General features: G+C 61.0%; 1 protein-coding gene across 4 annotated transcripts in view; it reads right to left on the minus strand.

Moving 5' to 3' along the window:
- The window catches only part of TPCN2 (two pore segment channel 2), a 31,894-nt gene extending 19,381 nt beyond the window's left edge, over positions 1-12,513 (minus strand). For 2 of the 4 annotated variants that reach the window (XM_064287624.1, XM_064287625.1), the window contains exons 1-9: positions 12,381-12,513; positions 7,314-7,378; positions 6,473-6,549; positions 5,524-5,701; positions 4,120-4,236; positions 2,437-2,543; positions 1,101-1,173; positions 747-846; positions 337-402 (exon numbers count right to left, since the gene is read on the minus strand). In XM_064287624.1, the coding sequence (XP_064143694.1) occupies positions 337-402; positions 747-846; positions 1,101-1,173; positions 2,437-2,543; positions 4,120-4,236; positions 5,524-5,701; positions 6,473-6,549; positions 7,314-7,378; positions 12,381-12,513 (916 nt within the window). The other 2 variants (XM_064287626.1, XM_064287627.1) reach the window with 2 other exon arrangements.
- Between the last annotated feature and the right edge of the window lie 377 nt (positions 12,514-12,890).

Raw genomic sequence — 12,890 nt, forward strand, 5'->3', positions numbered from 1 at the left:
TGGTTACGGGGTGGGGGGCCGTCCCAGGGCAGGCCCATTGGGGTCACCGAGGTGGAGTTACAGGGTGGGGTGGGGGGCCATCCCAGGGCAGGCCCATCGGGGTCACCGAGGTGAAGTACTGGGTAGGATGAGAGGGCTGCCCCAGGGCAGACCCACCAGGATCACTGAGATAGAGTTACAGGGTGGGGGGCCATCCCAGGGCAGACCCAGTGGGGTCCCCAAGGTGGAGTTACGGGGTGGGGGCCGTCCCAGGGCAGGCCCACCGCTGTCCCCGAGGTGGAGTTATGGGGTGGGGGGCCGTCCCAGGGCAGGCCCCAGCCGAGCGTCCAGCCTCACCAATGACAGTGAAGAGGATGAAGAAGACACAGTAGATGCGGTTCTTGGAGTAGGCCGGCATCATCACTGAGAGTAGACAAGAGACACTGAAAACCCAGGGCGCGGCCGAGTCCTGCTGCAGCCTGACCCCATCTGCCCTCGCCCAGAGCAGAAAGCCAATCCTCACGCCTCTGCTCGCACGCTCTCAGGAATGGGAAACTCACTACCTTTCTAGGAGGTTCATCTCTATGCTGACCTGAAGTCGCCACCTGAGACCCCTCCCCGGACAGGCCAGTGCCCCCTCTCAGTTCAGGGCCTTGAGTCACCCCCCAGTACCCCCTTCGCCCCTTTGGGCCTCGACCTCCACCCCACCCCCCAGTGTCCCGCTCACCCCCCCCAGTGCCCCCCTTCCCCTCCGGCCCCCCGCACACCATCAGGGTTGTTGGCTGTGGTCAGCAGCACGAGGAGGGAGGTTAGGGCCTCAGGCAGGTTGCGGAAGTAGGTCAGCCGCTCCTTGCTCAGCCCGTCATCCTGCCAGGAGCAGGTGTGGCTGGCTCAGGGGGACCGACTGGGCTGCCACCCACCGGCTGAGGCTTCCACAGCCATGCCCCACGCCTGGAACCCAACAAGCCATACCACCCACCGTGGGGTCGACCACCTCCCCTCACGGTTCCCAGCAGGCTTTGTGGGGATGGTCAGACAGGCCCTAGCTCAGGCCCAGACAGGACAGCAGGGAGACCACGCGCCACGGAACGCCTGAGCCACGCTGCTCACAGGCCCCTCACCTTCTCACCAGTGAACAGCAACATCCCAAACATGGTGAAGAGGCACAGGTGTAAGGCCAGCAGCAGCGCCACGCTGGGGTGAAGGCCGTGGTCAGCACGGGGAGACGCGGCCCCCACTCCAGTGACCGACAGCTGACCTCCCCACCCCGGTCAGTGACAACCGCCTACGCAGCTCCCTGAAGCGTCGGCCTTCCCCTCCCGGGGACCTGGACCTGCTCAGCCCCGAAAGGTCCCGGGAATGGGGCCTAGCCCTGCCCAGGGGAGGGGTCTCTGTTTGGTGAAGATGAAATGGCAGCCCCCCAGCGTGCCCCATGGGCCACCCAGACTGAGGGGAGAGGCCAGACAGAGATGGGGTGCAGCCACAGGAGCCTCAGGGGAGGTGACTTGAGGCAGGGGAGGGGCCCCAGGCAGGAGTGAGGGCAGAGGGTTCCAGGGACCTGGAGGAAGGTGGGCGGAGCAGGCCGGGCACTCTGGCAGTGATGGGAGCCCTGAGAGCCTCCAAGGGGGTGAACACTGCATGGTGGCGGTGGCGGGGGAGGGGACGGGGGAGGGGTCATAGCAGGGGCAGAAGGGGACAAGCAAAGACCCAGCAGAGGAAAGAAGCATCACTAGGACTCAGCAATGACCACGTGCGGGATGGGAAGGAAGATGGGGGGCAGCCAGGTCAGCAGTGAAGGGGCCAGGTTCTCAAGGGGCTGCTAGAACTAGAGGACCTGACAGCACAGCTAGGAACCCTAAAACACCACCCGGCCGTAGCCTGCCCACCCGGACCCCTACACTGTCTCCAGCCAGGCCCTACTCAGCATGGTCCAGTGTTGGTGCCATGCCCGCAGTGTGCCTGGACACTTCCCAGGCCTGGGGCACAGCTGCCCAATGGGACCCCACTGGGCCCTGTACCCCCAACACCTGTCCCAAACCACACAGCACAGGCCACGCCCAGGGTGCCCGGCCCACCTGGCCATCTCCAGCAGCACCCCACCCGACCCAGGGCGCCCACCTGGCCATCTCCAGCAGCACCCCACCTGACCCGGGGCGCCCACCTGGCCATCTCCGGCAGCACCCCACCTGGGCCCACCTGGCCATCTCCAGCAGCACCCCACCTGGGCCCACCTGGCCATCTCCGGCAGCACCCCACCTGGGCCCACCTGGCCATCCCCGGCAGCACCCCACCTGACCCGGGGCGCCCACCTGGCCATCTCCGGCAGCACCCCACCTGGGCCCACCTGGCCATCTCCGGCAGCACCCCACCTGGGCCCACCTGGCCATCTCCGGCAGCACCCCACCTGACCCGGGGCGCCCACCTGGCCATCTCCGGCAGCACCCCACCTGGGCCCACCTGGCCATCTCCGGCAGGGTGGAGCGGATGCACTTGAGTGTCTTCTTCATCATAGACGAGTTCTGCAGCAGGAAGAAGGGGCGCAGGAGCCGGCGGATCCGCACCGTCTACGAGAGAAGGGGCCACGCTGGGACTCAACTGCCCGAGGGCTCAGGGTGCAGCCGTCACCCCTGCACCTGCCATCCCCGGGCAGACTGTTCCGAGACCCTGGCATTTGTCCCCACAACACAACATCCCAGAGGCAGACTGTCCCGAGACCTCAGCACTTGTCCCCCTACACCTGACATCCCGGGGCAGACTGTCCCGAGACGCTGGCACTTGTCCCCTGTACCTGACATCCCGGGGCAGACTATCCCGAGACGCTGGCACTTGTCCCCTGTACCTGACATCCCGGGGCAGACTGTCCCGAGACCCTGGCACTTGTCCCCTGTACCTGACATCCCGGGGCAGACTGTCCCGAGACGCTGGCACTTGTCCCCTGTACCTGACATCCCGGGGCAGACTGTCCCGAGACCCTGGCACTTGTCCCCTGTACCTGACATCCCGGGGCAGACTGTCCCGAGACGCTGGCACTTGTCCCCTGTACCTGACATCCCGGGGCAGACTGTCCCAAGGCCCCGGCACTTGTCCCCCGCACCAGTCCCATAGGGTTGCTATGAGTCTGAATCAACTTGACAGCATTGGGTTTCATTTTTTTTTTTTTTTTATGTTGTTGCTGTTAGGTGCTGTCAAGTCGGTTCCAAATCATAGCGACCCCATGTACAACAGAACAAACCACTGCCTGGTCCTGCGCCATCCTCACAATCATTGCTATGTTTGAGCCCATTGTTGCAGCCACTGTGTCAGTCCATCTCACTGAGGGTCTTCCCCTTTTTTCAAATATATATACACGTACATATATACATATAAGTTCATATATATGTGTGTGTGTAAATGTATATATACACGCACATAACAAAACTTGGTGGTGTAGTGGTTAAGGGCTATGGCTACCAACCAAAAGGTCGGTAGTTCGAATCCACCGGGTGCTCCTTGGAAACTCTATAGGGCAGTTCAACTCTGTCCCGTAGGGTCGCTATGAGTCGGAATTGACTCAGCAGCAACGGGTTTGGTTTTTGGCTTTATGTTATATACACACACGTATAGATCACATGTCTGTGTGGGCGTGGTGTGTGTGTATGGACACACACACCTCTCCAAGTGGTTCTGTTTCTCTGGAGCCCCCAACTGACACGAAGCACCAGTGGGCTCCAGTCTCCTTGGCTGACCCTGACCGGCATGGCAGTTCCAGTGAGGTGCTCCTAGAGACTGGGATTCTGCGGGCAGAGGCTGGGGAACTGCTGGGCAATGCAGAGCCTTGCCCGTGCTCACCTGGGGCAGTCATACCCGGGTGGCACCTTCACAGGGCACCCAGATAGCCGCAACGCCCCCAGGTCCTCCACTCACCCACGGGATGACCCAGGAAAACCTCGTGTGTCCTCCTGGCCTCAGTGTGCTCATCTGCAAGATGGGAGCAAGGCTCTCTGGCTAACGGGGTGAGTGGGTGCTACAGGAAGAGGACTATGCTGGGCATACAGCCGGGTGACCACAGAGCCTCAGGACCCATCTCCCTGTTTCCCAGGGCAGCTGCACTCACACCCTGCAGAGCCCACCCACCCATCTAGGCACTGCCGCATCACCTACCTCCCAGCAAACAAGGCTCAGGGACACGATCCAGTCTATCAGTGACACCACCAGCACCAAGAGGTAGGCCAGCAGCCAGGGGCTGCTCCGGTACTGGTACCACCCAAACAGGTAGCCCTGCAGGAGAGACAGGTGAGTCGGCTACCGGTCACAGGGCAAGAGTCACATGCGGCAGGCTCAGGGCAGCGGAAAGCAGAGCAAGCCTGGTCAGAGTCCTTTCGGCACAGTGGAAGAGCAGGGAACTGAGCAGAGTTCAGGAGCGGTGCCTAGCCATGGCTAGTGCTGCCTGGATGCCATGACACATAGGGCAACCTCACACAGGGCACTCACTGGCTCCTCTGGCCTCAGTTTCCTCCCCAGTACAGGGGGTCCTGCTCTCACCCCTCAGGTAACAGGAGAAGGCGCGTAGGCCTGAGGGCAAACAGCCAGGTGTGGCTGGAGGCGGGGCTGTGGTCTCCTCTCCCACCACCTGCCTCTCCCACTCCCACCTGCAGAGGGCGCTGCGCACAGGTGCGTCTCCTTGCCCACAAGCAAGCCAGCATTCACACAACGTGAAGAACTTTTCACCAGTTTCAGTTCCACTGTAAAACCCCTGACCTCCTAACCACATATGAGCCAAAAAAGAAGCCATGAATGAGCTGCTCCCGTTGGCCTCCACCACAGACTCATCCAGACGCCCGCCCTACCCCCGCGGCTGCACGGAGGCCGAGCCCACCCTCCTAGAGACCCCGCCAGGCAGAGGCCCTTGACGGGATGGTCAAGCAAGCCTGCCTGCAGCTTGGGGCTGACCCTGCAGGGAGGGACAGCCAGCCTGTCAAGGCATGAACGGGCAAGTCCACCAGTGCAGTGCTGGAATATGTTGTTTGATGAAAACAACAGATCATGTGGCCACAACAAGGCCTGCGCCTCTAGGCCCCACAGGGAAGTCACTAGGCTCAGCCAGCTCCGACACGCCCCAGATGCTGACACGGGCAGGCCAAGCCCACCTCCAGCTTCCAGTAGGATTCAGTCACGGGGACACAGGCGGACATGCAGTAGCCACTGCGTGGGCCGGAGGCCCTTCCTGTCCCCACCCTGGCGTTCCTCTTCTCCTCAGGGTGGGAGAGACCACCCCGCCCCCTCGCTCTGCCTCAGCTCCGGTCTCAACCACGCTGAAACCCCACAAGGCTGCACCGCCCCCCGTGGTACCACCCAGGGGAGAAGGGCTGGCAGAAGCCTCTGCCCCGAGGCCCAAAACTCCCCAAGAAGCCCTGCCCTTTGCTCAGCAGGCCAAGAGGCAAAATCTGGAAAAAAAGCAGCTAGGTCCAGGAACACAGAAACAAAGAAGACAAGGAAAAAGGGTGTTGGGCAGCCCGCGTGGGCAGGGAAGGGCAGCAGTGGCTCGGCCCTGTCCACTCCACTCACCTTCACAAAGACATCGGCCACAAAGACCAGCAGACAGAACAGCTCCACGCTCTCGGTCAGGCCACAGGGCGGCTCCCAGGCGGCACTGCGGAACCGGACGTCCGAGGAGCTCGTGAGCGAGGAAGGAGTCTCGACAAAAGCCAGGGACAGGATCAAGAAAATGATAAAGCTCAAAACCCTGCAAAAGGGACACGCTGGCTAAAGGCCAGGACCAGCGGCCCCGTGGGGCCGAAACGCCGGGGAGCAGGACGAAGGCCGGGCGCAGAGGGACAGGCCCACGGGTAACAGGGCAGGAGTGCGTTCTGGTGTGTGGCCACCTGTGCCCGGTCGGAGGACACTATCTGATCAAACTCAGCTGCCGTAACACAAGGCACAGTGCCCGGCCACAAAGAGAAACGACACGCTGATGCACAAGACAGCACGGAGGAGCCTCGAACACGCTCCACCGAGTGAAAAGACGCCAGGCGCTGAAGGCCACGTATTGCATGATGCCATCACACGGAATGTCCAGAACGGGCAAATCCAGAGCCAGGGAGCAGATGAGTGTTTGCCAGAGACGGGGGCTAGGGGCCCGAGGAGTGACTGGTGTGGGTTTGAGTCTCCTTTTGGGGTGATGAACACGTTTTGAAACTAGAAACAGGTGGTGGTCGCACAAATCGTGAATGTATTAAACGCCACTAAAGGTGAATTTTATGTGACATGAATTTCACCTCAAAAAAAAATTCCATTGCCTTTGGCTCACAGAACATTCTAGAAAGAACCCCTGACCACCAGAGAAGCCCTTCTGTCTGTTTGGTGAGGAGGGGACAGTGAGGGAAGCCTTCTCCACCCTCAGGGAGGGGCAGGGGGACTGGAATCTGACACCAGGTATGGTCCCCAGCACAGGTGAGACCACCCACCCCCCCACCACAAGCCTGCAGGGCCCCAGGCTGCCCGTGTGCATCCTCACCGCTGGCACGAGTTGGAGTAATACCACCGGTAAAACCACATCGCGCTGGCGTCCATGCGGTGGTTGATGGAGCGGTACTGGAAGTGGGGGTGACAGAGGAGCGTGAGCGAGCGCCCCCTGTGCTGCACACGCGTGTGCCCTCACACACATGCCTGCATGCATACCCACTCCCCCCCGACCCCCGCCACGGCAGGCACACATTGGGAGACAGGCTGTGCAACACCTGGGCACATGGCCAAGACACCTCCCCCACCGCAGGGTCAGATGGCCACGAGCTGCCATGTTTGCCCACCAGGCCGAGGGTGCCCTGAGGCCCACACCCACCCACTTAGCTCTGACCCCAGGGCAGGCACGTGCGCCGCCCTGAACATTTGCTGAAAGGGTTGCTATGCCCTCTGTCTGTACAAGGCTGACCCCTCACTCACCACTTCAGCCACGTCATCCTCCCAGATGCCCCCCAGCCTAATCCCACCTGCGGGGGACACTGCTTGCATCCACGTTGTCACCCTAACCGAGCCTGCGCGGCGTTTGCGGGAGGGAATGGTCTTTCATCTTAGCCACCTTTCCCAGGACCCAGCACTGGAGCCGGCACATGACAGACCCTCAGTACGTGGCAATTCACCGGGCCGAGCGATTCCAGGACTCAGAAGAGGAGCACCCGAGCCGTAGCCCTCAGCGAGGACTCAGGAGAACCCTGCCCAGAGGCCCTGTCACCCAGTTATCTTGACCATACAGGCCAGAAACAGAGGCCTGGCCATTGGAGCAGGGGTGAAGGGGTCACTGGGGACTTCTCAGGTCATCACCCAGCGACCACAGAGCCCAGGGAGGAGTCACCACCCACCTTAATGGCGTCCTCAATGAAGACCACGGCCTGGTCAATGCAGAGCTCCTGTCCAGCCTTGGCTCCTGCACGCAGAGAGGACACATTGGTCAGGACAGGCTTCGGTCTCTTTCTGAGGTCCCATTTGTAACAGACACCTTCCACCCTGCAGCGCTGTAGGGTCGGAGCCCGGTGAGGAATCATCTCACCATGTGCCAGGATGTCAGCCCGGAAGAAAGGTGCCCTGCACCACAATCCGCTGCCCAACGTACAGCTCAGAACCTCCGGGGGAGCCAGGGCAAGGGTAGCAGGGGGCTCCTGACTATAAGGGGCCTTCAGGAGAAGGCGGGCAGCTCAGAAAGTCACTGTCCAGCGCCCCACCTACACGCGAGCCCCTCGCCCACAAGGAGCCACAGTGATGTGTTGTCTGGGGCTCAGGCTTCGCCCACCATCCCTAGTGCGCCAGTGCGTGACTGGGGCTTCACTGTAGAAGAAGCCATTTGATAAGCAAATGGGACACAGCGGTACCACCAGAGGACTCCAGAGGCAAAGTCCACACTGCCAAGGTCCAGCAGAGACGGCGCCCAGGCAGCCACGGGAGAGTGCAGCCAGCACGTGAACCCCCGTCTGGAGTTCAGTGCCTGGGAATGAGAAGACCCTGTAGCCCTTTCCGCCCAGGAGTCTACCAGGACCCGCGGGTGCTGAAGCTGACATCAGCTGGCTCCCAAGAAAATGGAGGCTCGCACAACTCTTCGCAGTGGCAGGAGGGAAGGTGACGGTGATGGGCACCTTGGTGGAGCTCAGGACCACTGCCCACTCTGCCCACCACCCCAGGGAGGCTGCTGCTCCTGTCCTGGGGCTCATGCTTGGGGACCTGGGGCAGAGGCCACAGGGGCCGATCAGGAATGTGGGGCCTGGAGAGAGGCCGGAGACTGGACCTAGTCCTGGCTCTGCTGTCGCCTCTCAGTGCACCCGGAGCAAGCGCCTTCTCTGACTGGGCCTCGGTCTCCCCACGTGTACAGCCACAAGGCTGACCCTGAGGACCCCTAAAAACTCTCCCAGGGTGGCGTCCCGGGACAGGTGTCCTGGGAGAGGCAGGATCAGGGACCACCACCACTGCTGTGTCCGCAGAGCCAAGACAGCATGGAGCTTGGGCACTTGGCAGAACTCAAGGCGCCTAAGCCCTGAGGGGAGGCTGTGGAGGAGGGCAGGGGGCCCCCAATAGGCCCCATGATGCCAAAGTCCCCGAACTAGACCGACTGCCTGGGGTACTCTAACGGTACAAGCTTCCTAGATGAGAAGAAAGAAGCCTGGTGGTGCAACGGTTAAGTGCTCTGCTGCTAACCAAAAGGTCAGCAGTTCAAACCCACCAGCAGCTGCACAGGAGAAAGACCTGAGGATCTTCTCCCATAAAGATTACAGCCTAAGAAACCCCATGGGGCAGTTCTAATAATACTGTTACATGGGGTCACCATGAGTCAGAATCGACTCAACGGCACCTAACAAGACACAAAGAACCTGAGGCCCTGAGAGGCCATGGGCCGCCGCCAGGCCTGTACCAGCGGCTCATGGCCAGGCCAGCCATTGGGGGCCCACGGTGTCAGGCACCCCAGAACCGTCCACCTCACAGTTCCCTTCACCTGGGTCTTCTTGCTGTTTGTACAATTCTGGTTCCAGCCACCTGAGCTTACCAGCCCTCTGGCATCCAACCCCAGAAGGCTCGCCCACCAGACCCTACAGTCCCCACCCCACAGAGGCCCCTTCCCACTGCAGCAGCCAGCAAGGTCATGCCGCAACCCCCGTGAGCACAGCCTTCTGCGGCCCCCAGCCAGGCCCATGGGCCCACCTCTGCCAGCACCCCACCACTGCGCGCACCCGAGCCTCCCCCAGTCCTTCTGAGCCTGGTTCCCCTGAGGCCACGCTCTCCAAGGCCTCCAGCCCTAGCCCATGCTGTTGGCTTTGCCAGGAATCCTGTTCCCCAGCTTGTCAATTAGGGACAACCACCACCCCCCTCAACCGAGGGCAGCCTTGGGGAAGCACACCCTGCCCTGAGCTCGTCACCCTGGGTGGAAGTTACCTGTCCACACCCCTGACACCCACCAGGCATACCAAGTCGGAATATTTGGGCAAACATTGCTATGACTCAAATTGGGTCCCTCCCAAAGATATGATATCCTAACCCCTCTACTTGTGAATGTGGCCCTGTCTGGAAAGAGGATTTTTCTTTGAAGTTAACAAGGTCATATAGAGTGGGTCCTGATTCCTTCTGAGTGGTGCCTTATAAAGGGCAAAAGAGTCACACACTGGGGCAGACACCAAGTGAGGATCTCTCTAGTAGCCAAAGAGCACCAAGAGGTGCCCAGGGCTGCCAGAAGCTGGGAGAGACAAGGAAGGACCTTGCCCTGGAGCCTTCGGAGAGGGCGTGGCCCTGCAGACACCCTGGGTTCAGACTTCTGGCCTCCAGAATAAAAACAATAAATCTCTGTCCTTTAAACTACCCTTTTTGTGGCATTTTGTTTTGGCAGCCCCAGTGGTGCACTAGTTAAGCGCTTGGCTGCTAACGGAAAAGTCACGAGGCTCAAACCCACCAGCAGCTTGATGGGAGAAAGATGTGGCAGTCTGCTTCCGTAAAGGCTGCAGTGTAGGAAACCCTATGAAACAGCTCTGCTCTGTCCTAGAGGGTGGCTCTGAGCTGGAATCGACTCCAGGGCAATGGGTAGCCCCAGGAGACCACAACAAATGTCGCCCACAAAGCATGTCTCCCATCAGCCCCCCGAGGGCCTCTCTGCCCTAAGCTTCTACCTCGAAACACCTGGATCTAAACCCTGATCCCCTTCCTGCACACCCATACGGGAGCTCCGACCAACTCCCCCTGTGACCCTGGGCAAGCCCCTGCATCTCTGTGCCTCAGTTTCCCCACTGGCCCTACCTCATAGGACTGAGGTATGGATTGAATGGTTACTGAAGTGAGAGAAACCAAACGAAAGCTCTGCACAGTAAACCCCGGTAAACATTAGCCGGTATTACTATTAGGCGTCCCTGGGTGGCACAAACAGTTAAGCACTCGACTACTAGCTGAAAGGCTGGCGGTTCAAACCCCTCCCAGAGGCACCTTGGAAGACAGACACGACAATCTGTTTCCAAAAGGTCAGAAAAACCCTGCGGGGTTCTACTCTGCACACATGAGGTCACCGAGAGTCGGAACTGACTCGAGACTGACGGCAACTGATAACAGTGTTATCATTATTCTGAGAGTTCCCTTCGTAGCACAGCAGTTCCTTCTCCTCTGATCTTTTCCTAACCAGCAAAAGGGTAACACTCTGACCCAGGCACGAGAAAGCCATCTGCACGCTCTGACTGTGGCCCCGCCAGGCGTGGCTGGATCAGAAGAAACCTACCACAGGGTCCACAGTCAGCAGGAGACCCCGACTGTGGGGATGCCAGCCCTGAGCATAGGCCCCCACCTCACAGCCCAGCCAGGCGCTGGGACGGGGACTGAATAAGCCCCCCTCAGTGCCCACTGACCCCTGTCTGCCCAGCCGTGCCAGCCAGGCTGCCCAAGATCGGAACACAGGGTGTCCTGTCCCTGTTCTCAGATGCCTTCGCCAGGGGACACACACTAGACAGAGAGCCTTCCCCAGCTCTCTTGCTGGCTCCCACCCTATCAACAATGCGGGTCTCACTTGCCCAGCCCGCCCACCCCCTCGGCCAGGGCTGGGACCTACAACAGCCAGTCATCAGAGCCAACACACCCGGCTCTCCCACCCTGGGTGCTCCCTGGACCATCTTCCTCTGGGCAGGGCTATTAAAAAAACTAAACCCATCACCAGTCAAGTCAATTCCAACTCATGGTCATTCCATGTGTTACAGGGTAGAGCTGCTCCATAGAATTTTCTTGGTTGTAATCTCTACAGAAGTAGATGGCCGCACCTTTCTTCCGCAGTGCCGCCAGGTGGGTTCAAACCTCCAACCTTTCGGTTAATAGTCAAGTGTGAACTGTTTGCACCACTCAAGGACTCTGGGCAGCACTATGACTGCCCACCTTTACCGAGACTCAGAAAGGTGAAGCCACCTGCCAAGGCCACACAGCCAGGGAGGGGCAGCCCAGGAAGGCACCGGAACTCTAGACAGTCTGTGCCCTGAACATCACCACACTCTACATCCCTGTCCCTGCCACCACGAGGACTGGCGTGGGCTGGATTGCGTGTCCTGGCCCAGGAAGTGACCAGAGAGCATTTCCAGGGAAGCCTCTGAGATAGGCAAACAGGGTAGCCATCACAGCCTCTGGTTTAGTGGACCCCCACCCCATTATTCCACGGATGGGCACATGCCTGCAGACTGGTTATGGGGACCCCTGTTCCAACCCAGTCTCCTCCCAGACACATAAGGAAAGTGAGGCCCAGAGAGGGGAACTGGCAGGGCATGAACACCCAGTTGGTCCGCACAGAGGCTGCACAAGAACTCAGAGCTGTGACCTTGGACATGTCTGGGGGTCTCTGTGGACCTCAGTTTCCTCATCTGTATCGGAGGCCCCAGGGACCCGTGGCCTCCCTTCTCCCTGGGAATGGGCAATCTCTCTGGAAACAGGAAGCGCAGGCAGGAGCCAGAGAGCACCGGTGGGAAGCTGCAGAAGGCAGAGGGAGGAAGCTGCTGGCTCAGCAGCCTGTCCCAGTGTCCCGGGAGCCCCTTGGGACCAGGAATCAGGAGACAGAAAGGACCCTCCAGCCACTCCTCGCTGGGTTCGGATCCCGCTCCAGCCACCTACTTGGAGAGGCTACCTCCCCTCTCTGCGTCGCGGTTTCTCCGCTGAGGAAATGGGTCACCAGACACCCCGGGGAGAGCACGTGGCCCAGGCCGCCAGAGGCCGGAGGGGCTGGTCCCCGGCTCGGGGTGCGGGACTCGGCGCCCCAACTCTGCCCCAGCCTGAGTCGATGCCCGGACTCCAGGGGAGGCCCCCTGACCCAGAGCGACCCTGCCGCTCGGACTCCCGCCCGGAGGGGTCCCGGCAGCCACCCGGGCCGAGGGGGACGCGGAGCCCCCGCGCGACCCCCGCCCCGGGTCGCCCTCGCCCCGGCCCTGGCCGCTTACCTCTGGCCTGGGCGCTGCGGCAGGTGGCCACCGCTGCCGCCGCCACTGCCGCCGCGGGGCAGTCACGGCCGCGGCCGCTGCCGCCGCGGGTCGCGCCCAAGAGGGGCTCCGACTCCGCCTGGGGCTCCGCCATCTGGTTGCCGCGTCCCGCCCGCTCAGCGCAGCGCGCCGAACTCCACTGCGCAGGCGCGGCGCCCCCTCCCGCCCCTGGAGTTCGAGTGGGGCGGAGTGCACAGCTCTGTGACGTAAGGGTGTGCCCCTTCGCTGCCAGCCAATGGGGAGAGGAGTCTCGTGACGTGGGTGGGGCTTCCTAGGGATCCGCCCCCCTGGGTGGAGCTCCGTTTGTTTCCCCTGGTGGGTGCAGAGTGTCAGGGCTTAAGGACGCGCCTGGGACAGGGAGGATTGCTTTAGAAGGAATTTGCTAGAAATGCAACTTTCTACCAGATCGGCTGAGTCAGAAACTCAGAGTGTGGGGCTCAGCAATGTTCCGGAAGACTGAGCAGCTCGGTT

The sequence above is a fragment of the Loxodonta africana genome, chromosome 7 (genome assembly GCF_030014295.1).
Source record: "Loxodonta africana isolate mLoxAfr1 chromosome 7, mLoxAfr1.hap2, whole genome shotgun sequence".
Classification (NCBI taxonomy): Eukaryota; Metazoa; Chordata; class Mammalia; order Proboscidea; family Elephantidae; genus Loxodonta; species Loxodonta africana.